The sequence below is a fragment of the Acanthisitta chloris genome, unplaced genomic scaffold (assembly GCF_000695815.1).
Source record: "Acanthisitta chloris isolate BGI_N310 unplaced genomic scaffold, ASM69581v1 scaffold14852, whole genome shotgun sequence".
NCBI lineage: Eukaryota > Metazoa > Chordata > Aves > Passeriformes > Acanthisittidae > Acanthisitta > Acanthisitta chloris.
Genome location: NW_008660011.1, coordinates 1,499 through 21,010, shown reverse-complemented (window position 1 = coordinate 21,010; position 19,512 = coordinate 1,499). Strand labels below are relative to the sequence as shown.

The 19,512-nt window shown below is 49.9% G+C and overlaps 2 protein-coding genes across 2 annotated transcripts in view; one reads left to right on the top strand and one right to left on the bottom strand.

Moving 5' to 3' along the window:
* Nucleotides 1-1,898, bottom strand: part of PADI1 (peptidyl arginine deiminase, type I) — an 11,068-nt gene extending 9,170 nt beyond the window's left edge. Inside the window, 1 exon segment of the mRNA XM_009069649.1 lies at nt 1,807-1,898. Coding sequence (XP_009067897.1) covers nt 1,807-1,898 — 92 coding nt within the window.
* Nucleotides 1,899-8,392: 6,494 nt separating this feature from the next.
* Nucleotides 8,393-18,830, top strand: PADI2 (peptidyl arginine deiminase, type II). Its single transcript, XM_009069650.1, has 16 exons — nt 8,393-8,487; nt 9,935-10,121; nt 10,189-10,258; nt 10,419-10,480; nt 10,563-10,680; nt 11,175-11,300; nt 12,482-12,660; nt 12,839-12,942; nt 13,094-13,205; nt 13,277-13,384; nt 15,645-15,796; nt 16,059-16,203; nt 17,016-17,109; nt 17,805-17,890; nt 18,063-18,191; nt 18,597-18,830. Exons 1-16 carry the CDS (start codon nt 8,393-8,395, stop codon nt 18,828-18,830), a joined length of 2,001 nt encoding a protein of 666 aa, XP_009067898.1.
* Nucleotides 18,831-19,512: the final 682 nt, after the last annotated feature.

The window sequence follows — 19,512 nt, the reverse complement described above, 5'->3', positions numbered from 1 at the left end:
GCCCCAACCCTGGCAGTGTTCACAGCCAGGTTGGCTAAAGCCTTGAGCAACCTGCTCTGGTGGGAGGTGTCCCTGCCCAGGGCAAGGGGTTGGCACTAGATGACCTCTAATGTCCATTCCAATGCCTGAAATTCTATGACGCTATGATAATTTTTAATGTCAACCATCCAGAGAGACATATTGCAGGATCATACTCTGACCCTAGAGATGCTCAAACTGGAGCGGAGCCTGAGCATGGGGAACCTGAACCCCACCTGCATGACATCCTTTGGCAGCCTTTGAAGTGCTGCCTACCTGCTCATTACAGCCCCAGCACCTCCATCCCAGGAGCACGAGTGCTCTAACCTGTCTGCCATTGGGAGCCAGACTCCCTGACTGCCTCCAAAAAGGAACCAGATGGGAAATTTTAACAGCCAGAACAAAAAAAAAAAGAACATCAAAAAAGCAACACTGAGAGGTTTATTCCTGGTGTTGCTCTTGGCATGGCATTCTTAGTGCCTGCAGCAGATTGTAAGAGGAGATTAAAGCATCATCTTTCCTGTTATTCTCCCATCTTTAACATGGTGTCATGTCATAAATCCACCTGCAACAATGTTGTATGTTGTGACTTCTCGAATTTGGGTGTATTCTCCCCAATTTTACAGCCCTCACACCTCATCAGCATCACCACCATGTTCCCACCATGCTCCATTTTCTGCCCCCGAACTGCCCCAAACCACAGTCAAAACTTGATGCACCCATCACTGAGTTCCCCCCACCCAGTGCTCTCCAGGAATAAAATTATCCCATTTTTTACAGTTGAAAAACCATCTATCACCTGCTTTTTTGGACCAAAACACTAATTTCCTACTGTGGAGCAAAATCATCCCATTTTGGGGGTTTAGGCTCCATGTTTAAATAGGAATAAGGATGCTCTGAATCCAAAACCAGGGGAGAAAATGCAAATAGTTGGTTTTATAGATTTCCATTTGGCTGAGGGGAAAAATAAGACTTTTTTAAGGCAGCCAAAGCTCAATCCAAATCCCTTTGAGGGGGACAATGGCACATCCTGGCCTGGCTCCAGCACACAAGCCCAATAATTGCCCTGGATGCGATGCTGACAGACTTGTCTTGTAGTGTCTATCATTATAAATGTGATTTATTAAATAATGACCCTGTAAGAGCAGGGTAAACACAGCCTCATATCTGGCCAATAAAGCAACCCCTGTATTTAACCCTGGAAAAATCTCTTTTCCTGACATTGCCCATTCAAACCCACTGGTGAATTTTTTCTGCCTGAGCCATGCATTTTATTCCTTATCCCGTTTTAGCTCCAAGTTACTCATCTTGAATTGCTCTTGCCTAATGTTTTGAGAGCCAGAAATAGATCCCACTTAGCTGGGGTGTGCACGGGCTGTGTCTACAAATCATCATGGCTCGGCTACGCTTCGACGCCTCGCGCTTGTTGGAGCCAACATCCCTCCTTTGGCTGGAAGAGAGCTTAAAGCCCATCTAGTCCAACCCCCTGCCATGGGCAAGGACACCTTCCACTAACCCAGGTTGCTCCAAGCTTCATCCAACCTGTCCTTGGACACTTTCGGTGCAGCTCTCCATGGGGCATCATCCCCCAAAACAGACTCAGTGGGACATGTCCCACCACACCGAACAAGAGTGCCAAATCCACAGATGAACTCCTGATGTGCTGTCAAACTCTTGAGTTTCCCCCACCCATCTGTCCTTCAAACAAAGAGCAAAGCCACCACTGAGCTCCCTCAAAACCCACCAGCTCCATGGAAAATGATGGATATCCCCAATCCCAAGCCTTACCGGCGTGTATCAAGGAAGACCTCGGTACCCAGCACACAGACACCATAGCTGGCATGGCTAGTGGACATCTGCATGACGTGACGTTGGGGCATGATGTGCCGGGGACGGCAGCTGCATGTGAAGGAAGCTGCTGCCTGACTTGGTACGTAAACCAGCATGACTGGATTAAAAGGCAGGGGAATTTAACTCCTCCTTCCCTCGATGACGGGGTTTAGCCAGGGGACCCTGTCGTCTCCACCTCCACCACCACCACCACCCAGGGAGCTGCCGCCCGCTCGGGGAGATGGAGGAGATAGGGCAGCCCCCAGGGGAGACGGGCGGCTCCAGGGAGGGGACAGGGGCAGAGGGGCAGGACAGGGTGAGTGACACCCAGCCCTGCCCTGGGATGCTTGTCAGTGAGCCTTTTGGGGTTTATCCTCACCTTTTTAATCCATACAAATAGTCCAAAGCTTAATGCATTAAACATTCCAACACCTCCGGTAACGCAACGTGGTCATTTAGGGTTATTACCATACACAGTATAGTTAAAATAAAGCTTTGTCTTGAAAACAACCCAAATTTTCCATCTAGCCTCTCCACAGGTGACTCATGGCCTCAGCTACAGCATTAGGGCAATGCCTGGATAAAGCTGAACAAAAGGGAATGTTTGCTCAGGTCGATACTTCCCATCGCAGCAAGTCCCGAGGACAGGAGACAGGCAGAAACGGGTGCAGGGAAACTGGTTATTTGGCAGGCAGGGAAGGGGAAAACAGCAAACAACAAGAACCATCCAGAGGCTTTCCATAAAAATTCAAAATTCTTCACTGGGACCTTGCATTTTCAGGGGAATTGGGGGTTTTGGAGCAAAGATCCCATGGGAAACAGACCCTTCGCTGAAAGTTGTCATCTACTGCAGATAGGCATCTCTCTCCAGGCCATCCCAGAAGGATTTGCCTGCCTGCAAGGAGGGAAATCAGGCAAGGTTAATTAATGTCGAAGTGGGAGGAGGTCTCTGCCATGCTCAGGGACAGAGGGAGCAGTAAAGCACAAGGAAAAAGGTATCCCACATTGCCATGTGGCTCAGCCTCACAGCAGGGATGATGTGGGGATGTGTTCACATTAGGGATGCAATGGGCATAGGAGAGGGCTGAAACAGTTCTGGGAGCAGCCCAGAAGAGGTTCTTTGCAAGAGGTTCTTTGACCTGCAAAGGTCAAAGCAAGCTGAGCAGAGCCAGGAGGACCAATCCCCACTGCTGCACTGAGCTGCACGTCCTCAGCCTGAGGAGCGGCAACATTCCCCTGCAAGATCAAACCAGCTGCTTTACACATCTCCCAGCCAGGCTACATTAAAGGGCTCCCTCTGACTTTAATTGCAGCAGCAAAACCCCAGCACTGTCTCTCCTCCACGAGAATGGCCTTAATAAGATCATGGGAGCCTGGAGGAGCAGCCAGGATGCTCCAGTGGGAAATGCTAGTGGCATTTCCAGGCACTTCTGGACCTCACCTTGCTGGAGATTTTGGATCAAACCCCATTTTCCAGACTCCAGCACAATCCAAACTCCTGATACTCGTAGATTTCTGAACTGTGTTGGATCTCAAGGCCTCTCTGTGGAGCACAAGACTTCAAACTTCAAGCTGGGGGGAAGCAGAGATGGCACAGTGGGTGAGGAGCTCTCTGCATCCTCTGAGGAAGAGTGTGGCCATGGCAGCATCACTCCCAAAGAGAGGTGCAAGGTGGATACTGCACTCGTGGCTGCTGGTTGCACTGGTTTGGACTGGGCACAGTGCTGAGCTTGCTGCCTGCTGTGATTTTAGCATCGTATCCTGCTCAGCTGGTTTGAGCCCTGTGCTGGACAGGGAACACACCTTAATCCCCACAGGGTCAGGCTGGTATGGTCTGTAATCTGGAGGGAGGTGGAGGACAGTGGTTTCGAGCTCCCAGTGAGCACGAGGACTTCAGCAGACACGTTGGAAACATATATTTCTCCAAATCCACCCAGGATCACATCCATCCAGAAAGGATGGAGGCACAGAGCTGAAGTCTCACCTCCCTTTTGGGTCTGGGTGGTTTTTGTTGGGTGAGTTTAGTCACGGCACATTTCGAGCTGCCACGGTCACTGCGGATGCTCACTCAAGCCCAAAACACCTTGTCTTTGTTGGGTGGTACCTACACTCACCTCTTCTTCCTCCTCCACCTGCTATTAGCACCGACATGCCTGTGCACAGGGAGAATGAGGATTTTAAGTCATCCTACCCATTCAAAGCTGAGTGTTTCTTCCTAATAACACCTTGTCCTGAGAAAGTTGCTATTAAGATCCCTGGAACATGACGGATGAGATTCAGCCTGTCCATCACATCGAGTGACCCTGGTCAGCCTTTTTTTTTGGGGGGGGGATTGACTTTGGCTTTTTCCCAATTTCAGCTTGTTTCTAGACATTATTAAGCAAGACATAACCCCCCAGTGTTTCTCCAGGAACTCCACTAATAGCTCAGATCCCTCTGGGGCGTTTCTTCTCACCCATCCTGCACCACCACTCTGTCAAGGAAAGTTTGATAATCTCCCTAAGCTGATAATTACACCTTATTTATTACTCTGCATGCATAATTGCAGGCAGAAACTTTTAAGAGCCGTGTCAGCCTAATTACCTGCAATAGGGCAAGACATCAAACCAGTTATCAAGTCCCACTTGGGTTTGCAGGAGGGTTTATTTTCTTTAGGCACATAGCTGTAACAGCAGGGCAGGAGCATCCCAGACAGACCCTTCTCAAGGAGTTGCACTCCCCATCCCAGCTGGAAGCCAGGGAAGAATGGTAGAAGGCTGGTTTGGACCAGTGAAAAATGCTTTCAAAGCTGGCAAAACCCAACTGAGGTTGGTGTCAATCCTGGAAAACACCCTGGCTTTGCAACCACTTTCACCCAGGGGGAGAAAGCACCAAAAATCCCTTTCCAACCTTTCTTCTCCCCAAAATAAAGGCGTCTGCCTGCTGGGAGACTTCAGACCTCATTATCCAAGAGCAAGGCAGCCCATAAAACTGCTTTTTGCCCAGGGCTGGAGCTGTGCACGTCCCCCTGTGCTCACCCTGCCCACGCTCTCCCCCAGCCTTGCGTTCCATTTGCTGCCCTATAAATATCTCCCTCGCTGGGCTGTGCTGGATGCCTCCTCCACAGGCAGCAATAAAGCCAGGGGTGGGCTCAGCTTTGCCCAAGCTCCTTCATCCTCTGCAGTGCGTTGGTTTTGCCTCCTCGAAGCTGCCTGCCCCTTCCAAAATAAAGCCAACACGGGCAGGAACAGGCAGGAACAGGCAGTGCCTCATGGCTTGCTCGGGATGGGCACCTGTTTGCACCTCCTAAACGTGAAAGGTCAGCTTGAAAGGACTCTGGGAGGGAACATTTCCCTCCTACTCTTTGCAAGAAGTCATGTGCCTCCAGAAGGGAGTCACAAAACCACCCCAAAACCCCTCACCCAGCACCCACAGAGAGTAAAACCCCCTTGCACCCTCCGCTGGGTGAGGCTCAGGGAGGAGATGTGCACGTGAATCCCCTCAGGAATCAGCTCACTGGGGTTGTTTGCAAACTCCAGCACTGGGATCTGTTCCCAGCTCCTCGAAATTAGGGCAGGCAGAGATCCACTGGCAGCAGGGAAGTTTATGCAGAGCAGCTCCTAATCTGCTTGATCTGATTTTGAAAGAAAACAGAGAACTCCTCTGACCAGACTGACTCTAGCTGAGGAACCACGAGCCTCCAGACACCTACATGTGCACATACATACACCTCTGTACGTCCTGGGGTGGGTTAATGGGGCTGATCTCCCACCTGATAGCCCAGAGCAGAGCTGCAGCACACAAAGCACCTTTGCCTCTTGAAAAAAAACACATTCTGGCAGCGTAAATGGAGATTCATTTAGTAATTCATGGACAGAGTCAGCCAGATTTTCACTGCAATGGAGACAGGAAGGTCCTCATGCTTGTCCCCCACACCAGTTGTAGGTATGAAGCTACAGCAGCTCCACAAAGACCTTCAGAGGCTCCACAAAAAGCTCCAGAGGCTTGCAAAGACCCCAAGAAGCTTTCAAAGGCCCTCAAAGGCTTACAAAGACCTCAGAAAGCCTACAAAGACCCTGTATGGCTGGCAAAGAATCCCAAAGGGTTACCAAAGTCTCTGGGAAGTTTGAGAAGACCCTAGAAGGCTTGAAAAGACTCTGAGAAGCTTTGAAAGACACCCCCAAAGGTTTTCCAAGGCCCCAGTAAGCATTCAAAGACCCCCACAAATTCAAAGATCAAATCTGGTTGCCAAAAGTCCTCAGAAGCTTTTAAAGATCTCATTCTCTGCCCATATTGTTGCCTTAAAGACAGGGACCAGCACAGCGGAGGGGAAATGGGCTCTTCCAACCCCTTCCCCACTCAATCCAGCAGGTCTCCTTCAGTTTCATCCCAAAATAGGATATTTCCCTTTTTTTTGTTTGGTTCCATGCTCCCAGGGAAGCACAAGTGAGCCCAAACCCAGCTGCTCCCCTTAGGCAGCCAAGGCCACCCAAAACCCCTCAGGATGACCCAAAAATCTCCAGAGCCACCAGGGTTCCAAATCCCATCTTTGCTAGCAGGTAACACTTGCTCCTGTGGGATAACAGCTTTCCTTCTGCCTGGCAAATTCCAAGGGGTTTTGCCCATTCCATCATCATCACCATGGGAGATATAAATACATTTATATATATACATTTATAAACCAAACTCTGTAACCAGCTCAAAATCCTCCTGATTTTAAAAACCCCAAGTGATGCAGTGACTTTTGGATCTTTGTGCAAGGTGGGAGGGATTTGGGATTGGGTTTGGTTGGGCTTTTTTAAGCGAAGGAGGATTTAAATAGCATTTGTTTTCCTCCCCAACAACTGAAATACTAAATCCTCAGGAACAGGAATTGAGAAGTGAAAATGATAAAAGAGAAGCTGCATTTTTTTTTCTCATTTTCTCCCAAATGGATGAGTTCACACCTCCATTTCCTCAGCCCACAGGTCCCAGGAGAGGGTAGGGAGGTGAGGCTATCCCTGCCCAACAGATGCTGGCTCTGTTTTGGGGTAAAAAGAGAGAAAATGAGGCTCATACAGTGCTCGAGAACAGAACCCACTGGTGCAGACATGATGTGGGTTTGGTTTCTTTCTTTTTTTTTCCATTTCTAAATGATTTTGCTTTCTGGTTCCTCTTTCACCAGTGTCTCTTATTCTGGTGGTTTACGTAGAAAGAGGTTAAGTAGTTAATCATGATGCATTTCAGAGGAAGTAATATTTTCCAGCTGCCAGCAGGTCAACTCCTACGTCAGGGTGTCTAAACTGGGGGTCATTTAACCCAAACCTCTAACATTTTTGCACCTCCTGGGTGCAAAGTGGTTTATATTTTCTTCTGTTCCTCAGGGAGAACTTTTATCACCACGAAGAAAACCTCCTTGTCGCCACAAATCTCTTTTTTGCATATGCAGAAGAGTAGCATTTGCTTTGCTCAGGTCATGGCAAAAAAACCACCAAACTCAATCCAGCTGAAAAACTGGATTTGAGCTTCTTTCCTGCACCACAGACACAGACAGAAGTGAGGACTGAAAAAAGAAGAGCCCGAAAGGGATATAAATAGGGAACATCAATGTGAGCATCTCTTGCTCATCGCTAATTGCTTGTGGCTTCCAAAATCTGGGGCAGAATTGCTCAGGTCATGGCAAAAAAACCACCAAACTCAATCCAGCTGAAAAACTGGATTTGAGCTTCTTTCCTGCACCACAGACACAGACAGAAGTGAGGACTGAAAAAAGAAGAGCCCGAAAGGGATATAAATAGGGAACATCAATGTGAGCATCTCTTGCTCATCGCTAATTGCTTGTGGCTTCCAAAATCTGGGGCAGAAGTTTGGGTTTTCAAATGAATATTTAGCTTGATGCTAATAAAGAATGCAAAGGTCTGCGTGGGCAGGAATTGCTCCTGACGTGCTCCAGTGAGGAATGGGGTGGCAAAACCACCTCTGATTTCCCTTCAGCAGCAACTGGTTCTCAGTTTCCCTTTGAAAATAAGTAGGGAAGAAAAATAAAAGAAAAAAAAAGGAGAGTCTGCTCTAGCCTAAGGGCTGGGAAACTCTTTCTGCCTTGCAAGAGCAGCCAGAGATTTTCCCTAGAGAGCAAAAACGAGTGGATCCCCCATGGATGCAAACACCAGTTGAAACGCAAAACGCTGTTGGGCTGTTGATCCCTGTTTGGGGTCAGGGAGTCGGTGGAGGGACAGGGAGTTGGGGACAGCTGGGGGAGCTCCTTGCATAGGGCTGGGAGTCAGCCAGGCTTCGGGCCAGCTCCCTCCCTCTCCATCCCTTCCCTCCCCTCGGAGATCATTTTCACCAGGCTTTAGAGGGTCCAACCCAACCGCCTCCTCCCTTGGGGGCTGCAAATTGTCATCCCAACCCTTCCAAGCTCCAAAAGCTGCTTAGCTCCCGGGGGCAGTGAAGGAGGAGGAGGGAGGCGTGCCAGGGAGGGAAGGAGAAGCAGTTGGGTGCTGCTGGGGGGCTCAGTGCCACCCAGAGAGGGTGGAGAGGGGACCCAGTGCCCATGAGTGAGACATCCAGGCTGTGGCACGGGGAGATGCCAGGCAGGGACCGCACGCTCCGGCTGCAGCACGGGAACCGCATCGAGGCCCTGTGTGTGCTGGGCACTCACATCCACGCCGATGTCTACGGGTGAGTGAGACACCCCACTGCTCCCTTCCCTCCTCTACCTCTGCACCTTTGCCTTTCTCCTCACCTTCACCCCCTGTTTAGCCTTCTGTACATCCTTCTCCTTGTTTTTCCTTCTGCTTTCCCAAGTGCCACAGCCCTGACACTGACTGAATGCAATTTGTGGGCAAAGTCCTCCCTGGGCTTTGTGAATCTGGGTAAAACCCAGGAAAGCTTGGAGCATCCATGTTTGCATGATGTGGTATTTACTCTGGGTCTACAATGGGTTTGATCCCTTGTAGTCAACAGATCCAGAGTAGTCAACAGACCCAGTGTAGTCAACAGATCCAGTGTCATCTTGGAAAGCTGCTGAAGAGCAGAGGGATGAGCAGTAGCCATGGGGTTGCACTGCAGAGAAAAGGATGCAGCTGTTAGAGAGAAGGAAAACAAGATCTAGTGACCAAATCACATCTTGGGAAAGTGGGAAATCCCCACAACTCCAACTCTGCCTCCCTAAAACAAACCTTCAACCTTGAACTTCAGGATAATTATTATTAATAACAGCTCGTTTCATGGTGAATTCTGGTCTTTGCTGCTTTTGCAAATCTCACCCTTGATGTTCAATCCAAGTAGCACAGTCACAACTCACCTGGCATCTCTCCAGGTCAAATCTTTTCCTGGTGGGATTCCCAAATCCAAGAAACGAGGAAACCAAACCAGTTTTTCCATGTATAATTAAAAGCAATTTAACAATTTAAGAAACACCCAGGCAGGAGCAAAGGAGTGCTCAGATTTCCTCCCCCCTATTCCCAACAGTGCAGGTTTGATGGGACCATTGACATCCCGAAACCTGAGCGATGATGCTGTAACAGTGATACAGCACAAGCTCTCGGGTGTCAGGGTCACACATGCTCCAAGGGAGCTGCAAACAGCCCAGAAATAATAACCTGGAAATACAGGGAAACGCAGGAAAAGGAGACAGGAGAGGGGGAAGGGTTGCATGGAGTGGCTGGGGAAGAGCAAGGGCACATTGGATTGGGACCAGCACAGCATGAAGAGCTTCAGAGTTGGATAAAATCACACCAGAATTAGAGTTCCCCATGGTGAAGTCTCTGAGCAGGGTGGTCATGGTGTGATGTTGAGCTGTTAAACACCAGGTTTGGAAAATAAACATGGATTTCTCCATTGAAGTCCAAACCTGAGTTCAGTTCCAGCAGCACCAAGTGGGATTGTTGCAGATCATAATCTGCACCGATGGCTACAAACATTCATTGTGCTAAAACAGCATCTTCTGCCCTAAGAAAGGGATAATTCTAGTTCCCAGGCAGGGAGGACAGGGCAGGAAGGTGCCAGTGGTGAGCGTGGAGACGCGGAGACGTGTCCAGTCTTGGCTGTGTTCTGGGCAGTGAAATTAACTGCAGCGAGAACTGTTTTCAGTGCAAACCTCTCAAAATCTGGAGTGTTTTTGCAGGGCAGCCCCAGTTGGGGCAGTGTCCTTCAGTGTGAAGCACACGGAGGGGGTGAGTGTGGAGGTGTTGTGCCGAGGCCAAGCCGAGGTGGAGTCCCTCCCCAGCAGTGGGACACGGAGGCCACTGGCCAAGGGGACAGTCCTGAGGTTCAGCATGAGCCAAGCCAGCACTGAGGTCAATGATAACAAGGTAAGAAGGGAATGCTGGGGACCTCCATGGAGGAAAAACAGCCTTCCCCAACCTATGGAGTTTGCAGGTAACTGTCAGCTTTTATGCAGAGGAAGGGAAGCCCATTGACCAAGCCGGGGTCTTCCTCACCGGCATCGGTGAGTATGAAGGCTTCTGCATGCAGCAATCTGTCTTCATCCCTTGGTTCCTCAGAGTAGAGTGGGGTAGAGATGGCCCAAATTTTGCTGGGTCTGTGGGGCTTTTTCATCCACCAAACCCTGCCATGCCCCGGCATGAAGGTGGTGTCTGTCCATCCAGGGATCTCTCTGGACGTCGACGCAGATCAGGATGGTGTGGTAGAAAAGAACAGTCCCAACAAGGTAACACAGCCTCTTCCACCACATGGGAAATCCATGGGGTTGCATGAACCTGGAGTTGCTAAGCCTCAGTGGGGTGTTTTAGGCAAGCTGGACCTGGGGGCCTGAGGGACATGGGGCCATCCTGCTCGTCAGCTGTGACAAGGAGAGCTCCCTCACTCCATCGTCCGACCGCGACAACGAAAGGGTGTTCAACAAAGAAGGTAACACAGCCTCAAAAACATCACATCAAGCAAGAAATGCTCCATTATTCCCCATTTTCCTCTTTTTTTAAGATGAAATTTTGCTCAGGAACCAGCTGCTCTCCACCAGCTGCTGAGTCAGCTTCCCATATGGGAATTTGTTGGGTTTGAATGCCATGCAGGCTAATTGAGGCCAAGCAGGGGCATGAAGCAGGGCCAGAAAAATAGCAGAGGTGCCACTGATGGCAGAGCGTGGGCCTGGGCTGCTTCATGCAGGTGAAAGGAGCTCAGGGTAAAGCATGCAGCCAGCAGCCAGGAATACACCCACCCGTTCCTGGAAAATTAAACCATGTGGAGTCAGTGCCCATCAGGTTTTTGAGGTCAGGGAACAGCCATGCCAGGGATGGGGAGGGAAGATAAGAGAGAAAAAGGGCATTTGTTTCAAAGCACAAGCCACAAGCTCTGGCAGCAGGAGCTGGCAAGCCAACACCCAGTTTGTTTTGTTTGCTCCCCAGATCTGCTGGACATGTCTCCGATGGTCTTGAGGACCGAAGGGCCACAGCGCCTGCCCCGGGGGTACGAAATCATTCTCTACATTTCTGTCCACGACGCTGACAAAGTTGGGGTCTTTCATGTGCAGAGTAAGTCCTTCTTCACCTCCTCCACTGCCCCTTCTTTCACTGCCCCTTTCTCCTCTGTCTATTCCTCCTCTGCCTCTTCCTCCTCTGCCCTTCCTCCTTTTCCCCTTGGTCTTCTGTTTTTTCCTCCACTGCCCTTTCCTCCTCTGCCCCTTCCTCCTCTGCCTTTCCTCTGCCCTTTGTCTTCTGCCCTTCCTTCTTTGCCCCTTCCTTCTTTGCCCCTTCATCCTTTGCCTCTTCCTTCTCCTTTGTGGTGCTTTTGAGATCCCTACAAGCCCATTCCTTTCCACCTCTGACCTTGTCCTCTCCACAACTCTCCAAATGGCATCTCTGAAGCAAATCATGCCCTCAGCATCCCTTCTCCCTTTTTTTCCCATGAATATTCTCTCTTCTCAATCAGCTGGAAAACTTTGAAGAATGTCAAGCAGAGGCACAGGGCATAAAGCCATTTATCCAAGGTCATCCAGAAAAGGGGAAGCAACAAAAAGCCATGTGTCCTGACATTCAGGACACATGTTGCATCGTGCTTTATGCATGATAGCAACATTCTCCACAACACATTTTCCCTTCCTTGTTGCTCATTGTGGGCACAGAGGTTTATTCCCAGGACCAAAAGGCCTCATCCAGCCAAAAAATGTGCCATTGAATAGTTTGGTCTTGCCTCCCCATGCAGAGGAATCCTGTCAGCATGAGGGTTGGTGGCATTGTCATCTCATGGCAGGGCAGAAACTCCATGAAAACACCTTCCCAGTGACTGCTCCATCCAAGGAAAGGCTAAGACATTTTTCCTCACCCTTCTTGTCTATTACTGCAAAGCTGAAGCTCCTTAACTCCTGTTTTAAGGTACTTCTGCCAGATGAAGTTGCATCCAGCCACAGAGGTGAAGAAGCTCCAGCACAGAGGGACTGACAGACACTAGAATAGGTTTGCCCAGGGTGGTGGTGGAGTCACCATCCCTGGAGGTGTTTAAGAAGTGTCTGGATGAGGCACTGGAGGATCTGGTTTAGGTTTTAAGGGTTACAGCAGTGACAGGTTAATCGTTGGACTAGATGATCTTAGAGGTCTCGTCCAACTTTGATGATTCTATGGTTCTATGATTCTATGATCTCCTTGCACAATGGAAATAGGCTTGAAACCCCCACTGAAACCTTGAAAATTGTCTGTTTTCCCTTTCCTCCTCACAGATCCCTTCTTTGGCCAGCGTTATGTCCACGTGCTGGGCCGGAGGAAGCTGTACTACACCGTGCACTACACTGGAGGAACTGCTGAGCTTGACTTCTTCGTCGAGGGGCTCTGCTTCCCTGATGACACCTTCTCTGGGCTGGTCTCCATCCACCTCAGCCTCCTGGAGACACTGTCTGAGGTCTGGGAGCTCCAGGGAAGGGGTGCAGATGGGAGGCTGGAACAAGGCATCTCCTGAGAAGGGGATGGTGATTGAATGGAGAGTGATCCCCATGACTCACCTCAAAAATGAACTCAGGATAGGGCATTTGGAGGGAATAGTGTATGTAAAGTCCCTGAGTTCTGCTTTCCTCTCCCAGGGTATCCCACACACTCCAGTGTTCACTGACACCGTCGTGTTCAGGGTAGCACCATGGATCATGACTCCCAACACTTTGGCACCGATCAGCGTCTTCGTCTGCAGGTAAAGGCTGAGGGATGAGGCTCTCCCAGCCAAACCAGCATCAGTCCCACAGGTCCCAGAGACAGGCTGGGGAGGTGATGGGCAGAGGGAAAGGCAGCTGCCTGCAGAGAATGTCCATCCTCCTCTTCCCTCCTGCCATCACCTTTCCCAGCATGAAGGACAACTACCTCTTCACCAAGGAGATCCAGAACCTGGTGAACAAGGCTGGCTGCAAGCTGAAGGTTTGCTTCGGCTACATCAACCGTGGGGACCGCTGGATGCAGGTAGGTGGGCACCAGAGAAGGGGCAAACCTTTTCCTGCCTGTGCCCCACCTGAGTTTTCCTCCTTCTTTAGGATGACATTGAGTTTGGCTACACTCATGCTCCCAACAAAAGCTTCCCAGTGGTGCTGGATTCCCCTCGGGAAAAAGGGTTGGAGCAACTCCCTGTCAAGGAGCTGCTGGTAAGAGAAGGATTTGTTTGCATTGCCTGAGGAGCAGCTTGCAGGTTTTATGCTTAGTCTATTTCCCCATTCTTAAAATCCTCCTTACTCTTGGCTCCTTGGAGGCCCTACAAGGAATTGCCAGGCAAATGAGAGTCTAACAGCTCTGCATGCTGCATGGAATACTATCCCATCCACTTCCAGCTGGGAGGACACCAACAGCCTCACTCCCACTCAAAGCAAGGATCAGAGTCTCATCCATATCCCAACTATCTGGAAAACCTTTTATCCAGAAGGTGTTGGATGAGAGGGGAAAGGAGAAGCTCATGTCTGTGGGAATGAAAGACTCCTGCCAAGCTCTCAGACTGGATTTCTTCACCCTGACCATCCCAGCAGTGGGCTGGTTCTCCCTTTCCTCCTCCATGCCTCTGAATATCCAGCAGCTTCCGAGCAGGAGAGGAAAGGAAAGCACGAGAGGGGTCAATTTACTTCCACAGAAGAGAACAAGATGCAACCAGCTGCCAAAACCAGCCCCGTGGGCCTTCTTTGCCAAGGCAAAGGGCCAATCATAGGCAGGGCGTGCAAGGAAAGCTGCCTGGGAAAGAAAGCAGTGACCTTATACAAGGCATTTTGGGAGAGCCCAGCAAAGACAAGCATGGAAAAAAGATGGATTGAACATTCCCTCTGAGATACCACCATGCAGAAAGGGCAGGACACTCCCAAGCAGCCACAGAATCACTGTCCCATACCCTCAGCCTGGCACTGGCAGCAGCCTCAGCCTGGGCCCTCTCTCCAGCAGTAATGGGAGAAGAGGACAGGTCACATTTTTTGTCACTTTGTGGAAGGTTAAGAGCTTTCTGAAGCATTGAAATCCATCTTTTCTCATGCCTGACATGAGTACATGCAGTCCTGGATGCATCAGGCAGGGTGGGAATAGCAAATAAGACGAGTGACTGCTTGGATCTGCCCTCTTTAGGAATTGCTTTGCTTCATATTTAGGGAAACAATTTCAGCCTTGGGAGCTGCTCACACATTATTCTCCGATTTCTGCTTTGAAGCCTTCCCTAATCCCCACCACTATCTTTCCAATCTCATTTTCCAGCTAGGAATACTTGGCCAAAAGCAGCACACATGGGTCCTCCTCTCGCCCTGGGCCAAACCCTAAGCCCCTGGGACCCCATGCCAGGGAAAAAGGAGACGGGAGGGAATTAGCCCCTCAAAATCAATCTGGAACTGATAGGACTTGGATGTGACCTGCAAACCTGGGATGAACCAGTGCCTTGACAGTTGAAACCATGGTTTATTAAACTGAAATGAGTTGAGAGCAGGTGTTTCATGCTCAGTCCCTCCCTCAGCACCCACAGAAAGGATCTGACCCTCAGCCATCCCCCAGATACGCACCCCAAAAATGCATGGGGAGCCTCAGAAAAAGGCAGTGTCACTGCACTCTCTCCATCCCAGCTTCTCCAGACACCCTCCATTTAAAAAGGAATTGCTAGATGGAAGTCATGCACACTCAGGTCTCCGTGCTTATTTTTCCTGACCTGTATATTTGGTTTATCCCTATGGAAACCCAACCCTGATAAGTGATTGGAATTTAACTCAAACCTCACAGATACCTGATCTCATTCCAGGGGCTGCTGTGAGCTCCAAGCCTTATATTGACTTGAACCAAAGAGCAAGGACAAGTTCACAGCAGCATTTTTGTCCCATCATTGCTGGTTTTGCCCTGTTTTAAACACCTCAGTCTCTCCCTTGGGCTTCGACCCTGGCACATCACAGCCAAGAGCTAATTACCTCTGCACGCACACCACTTTCAATCTCAGATATACTAAGTCCTGAAAATCAGGGCTTAAATAGGATTTAAGTGCAGTACAGCCCCTCAGGTGGCTCTTAGCCCGGGGTAGACTCACCCTGAGGGGCTGGAGTTCATCTAGCACGACACGAGCCGCCCAGACACTGAGCTTCAGGGCTGCCCCAGCACCTAATTAGCTTAATGTGGACACTTAAACATTGGCTGCAGGATAGCAGAGGAGATCTGGCCCTGGCTCAATGTCTCTGCTCTGCCCCTGGCTTCTGCCATTTATTACTGAGCTTCCATGACCCAGGGACATTTATCCTCTTGCCTTTCCTTTCCCTTCTCCTCATCCATGGATAGGCCTCTCACTTTTGATCTATTTACCCACCAGAGCTGGTCTGAGCCCTGCAGGAGGGATAAAAGCAAAGACATGGAGGCAGGAGGGACTCAGGGCAAAGCCCACAGTGATTCCTCTTTCTCCAGGGTCCTGATTTTGGCTATGTGAACAAGGAGCCTCTCTTTGAAGCCATCACCAGCCTCGACTCCTTTGGCAACCTGGAGGTCAGCCCACCTGTGACCGTGGCAGGGAAGGAGTATCCCCTGGGAAGGATCCTCATTGGCAGCAGCTTCCCCACGTAAGAGTTGGGCCAAACACTTATTTGGCAGCAAAGGAACAACAAGTGCCCCAAAATATCAACAAAAGCATGTTAAAGGGGTTAATTAGTCATTGCATGAGTGGCTGCAAACGTGGTCCTCTATGGGGTGGGTACATCCAACTCCTGGTGCTCACTCTCTGCCTTTTTTACTCCACCTTAGTTGTAATTTCTGTGTATCTATTTGTTGATGTATCAATATTTATTGCTCTTATTCCTTCTCTTGGGGATATTTTCCCCCCAGATCTGCAGGAAGGAGGATGACCAGGATGGTGAGGGATTTCCTCTATGCCCAGCAAGTCCAGGCTCCTGTGGAGCTCTACTCTGACTGGTTGGCTGTGGGCTACATCAATGAGTTCATCACTTTTGTGCCCACCTCCGACAAAAAGGTACCCCAAACCTCCAGGATTCCTCTTCCAGGGTCCTAATCCCATTGGGACACCTCTAGAAAAAACCCCAATGCTCATTTCTTTCACAGTCCCAACAAGTGTTTGTTTGTGTTTCGTTCCTTTCCCCCAAATGAGGGACCTGAGCAGAAAAAGGAACTTGCTGAGGTAATGATGAACACAGGTAGAAGGAAAAAGGTGCCTGCAAAGGTAGTCCCAGAAATTTAAACCTCAAGATTCCCAAGGGCTTGCAGCAGCTCAGCATCTCTCAGATGTGTTCAGAATGTTGGCAAACAGTGGCAGGACCCGAGGGGAGAAAGTATCAGGGGAAGTTCAGGTTGGATATCAGGCAAAGGTTGTTCCCCCAGAGGTGTTTGGGCATTGAACAGCTCCCCAGCGGAGCGGTCACAGCCCCAAGGCTGACAGAGCTCCAGGAGTGTTTGGACAATGCTCTCAGGCACATGCTGTGATTCTCAGCAATGTCCTGTGCAGGGCCAGGAGCTGGACTAGATGATCCTCAAAAATCCCTTCCAACTCTGTATACTGTGATTCTGTGATTTAGGACATCTCTTTCCTCTATTATGTTTCTTCCTGCTTCTGATATAGATTTTTCACTGAGGAAAACCATATGTTCTCCTGGATGGGTCAGAAAAGGAATGTTTATGCCCATATACTCCTTACAGACCCTCCATACATTTAAAAAAAGCACTAAATAACAGCAAAACCACCTGATTTTTGAGAGTTTAACCTCAGGCTCTTTGCAAAGGTCCTCTAAGGTTTCAGCTAAGCCATTTTTGCAACCTGTCTCTCCCCAGCGGTTCCGGATGCTGATGGCCAGCCCTGCCGCCTGCTACAAGCTCTTTCGGGAGAAGCAGAAGGAAGGCCAGGGTGAAGCCACCATGTTCAAAGGCAAGGGGGGACAGAGGGAGGCTGTGGACAAGGTTTGGATGCCAGCTGAGACACGGCAGCCGGGCCGCAGCGCCTGACGGACGCGCGGCCACCAGGGCCATGTGGGGACACCTTCCCACCCGGCTGTCCTTCCCGGCTGGCACATGGGCTGCCTGCCCACCATACCCAGCCTCCTCAAGCCCTATTTTAGGAAAGAGAGTGGGATGGGAGGGATAAAGCCCTCTGCATGAAGGGGATGCTTGCTTGGTGGGATGGAGTGTCTCTAAATGCCAATGGAGCTCCAGCGCGGAGTGGGACAACTGCAGCTCTCGTGTCCCTTCAAACGAGCACCTTGTTGTCTCACTTCGGGCATCCTTTAATTGGGGTTTGGATTCATGATGGTGTTGGGAGCAGCTCTCCGTGGATCACTGAAGGGATCCAGCTGGCCTCAAATCAGGGGTGACCAGGTGGAGAAATTCAGCAGACGATGATTCCTGTGGGCAGGAGGATGGATGATAAGAGATTTGCAATGCTGTTTCCAATGGGCAGAGGTTTTCTTCCCTCTGCTCCCCAATAAACTAAGAATTGGGACTCCATCAGCCTTACCCCCAGTCTCAGGAAATTGAGATTTTGGTGACTTTTTCCATCTCTGTACCCCATCCTAAGCCAGGCTCCTGCCAGTGCTGCTTCATTTGGAATGGGATTTGCATTTTCAGGGTACTCAGGGACAGACACAAAGCGTCTCACCATCAATAAGGTCCTTTCCAATGACATCCTGGCACAGCAGAACCAGCATGTCCAGGTAAGAACTGAGATTTCTGGCAATAAATCCTGTTTCCTGCAAAAAAATGCCCCAGGGTGCTGCAAACCTTAAGGGAGGTGTTACATTTTGGCTCTTCTCCTGAGTGAGATGGTTTTGGGGAGCATCCCCACCTGTGCCTCCCTCTCAACCTGCTCTTCTCCATCACCTGTAGCGCTGCATCGACTGGAACAGGGACATCCTCAAGAAGGAGTTGGGGTTGATGGAGGAAGACATCATCGACCTGCCAACCCTCTTCAAGCTTGACAAGCAGGGCAAAGCTGTGCCATACTTCCCCAACACGGTGAGGGGGTCACTGCTCCTCAGGTCCTCTCCAAAAACCACTTTAGCCAGTCAGAATGAGTCCCCAAAGTTGTCCCCAAAAAAGCAGCTGTCCTGGAAAAGAAAGTATCTCCATCCAAGCATGGATAAGCACAGGGCTACCATAAATTTGTGGCTTTGTGTTGCTTGCAGTGGAGTTTTGAGGCAAAAACTTTTCAAAGTGATGAGATTTCAACGTGTGAGGTGTGTTTTAGGGATTAGAAAGGGGAAAGTTATGCTGGTTTTAGAATTCTGTGAAAGTGCAGCTGCAAAACTTGGTGTTGATGCCTCATGTTGGGCTGAGGCTGATGGATGAGGATGACCATCATCTTTCCTTCAGCTTCATCAACACCCAACGCTGCTGATGTCCCTTTGTGTCACCCCACAGGTCACCATGATTGTGCTGGCCAAGGACCTGGGCATCCCCAAACCCTTTGGCCCCGTGTTGGGGGGTGAGTGCTGCCTGGAGCAACAGATTCGCTGCCTCCTGGAGCCACTGGGGCTGTGCTGCCACTTCCTGGAGGACGTGTCATCCTACCACGGCAGCCTGGGTGAGGTTCACTGCGGCACCAACGTCCAGCGGAGACCCTTCGCCTTCAAATGGTGGCACATCACACCATAGCCAGACCTCACCTCTTCCTCCTCCTCCTCCTCCTCACTCCTCCCAAGCCCCCAGAGGCTTTTTTTTGTGTGTGTGTTGCTTGTGATTCAATCAATAAATTTGCTGTGAGGAAAAAGTGGTGAAGTTGAATTATAATGGGGAATAATGTCACCAAAAGAGATGAAAGGAACTTATCCAGCAGCAGTTGGATGTGAATAAGTAGATACTTCTTTGTTCTCCTCCAAATGTGTTCCCTAACAACGAAATTCATGTAGTTACTACACTTTCTTGTTACTTAAGCCCATTCTTGAATTTAACCTTGACCGTGATTTGTCCTGTTACTTATCTATTTTAAGGCGGTCATTGATAGTTTTACCTATTGATTGGAATCCTTGGTGCCCAGACCAGGATGGGATGGGTTAGAGAGGGTTTCCAAGGGGTTTTCCAAGCAGCATATCAAAGCATATGTCACTCCTTGGTGAGGTATCTTTGCCTACACAGAACACAGCATTCCCAACAATCCTATATAGAATCATAGAATCACAGAATCATAGAATTTAGGGGTTGGAATGGACCTTACAGATCATCCAGCCCCAAACCCCTGCTCTAGGCAGGGACACCTCACTAGATTAGGTTGCTCAAGGCTTCATCCAGCCTGGCCTTGAACACTGCCAGGGTTGGGGCAGCCACAGCCTCCCTGGGC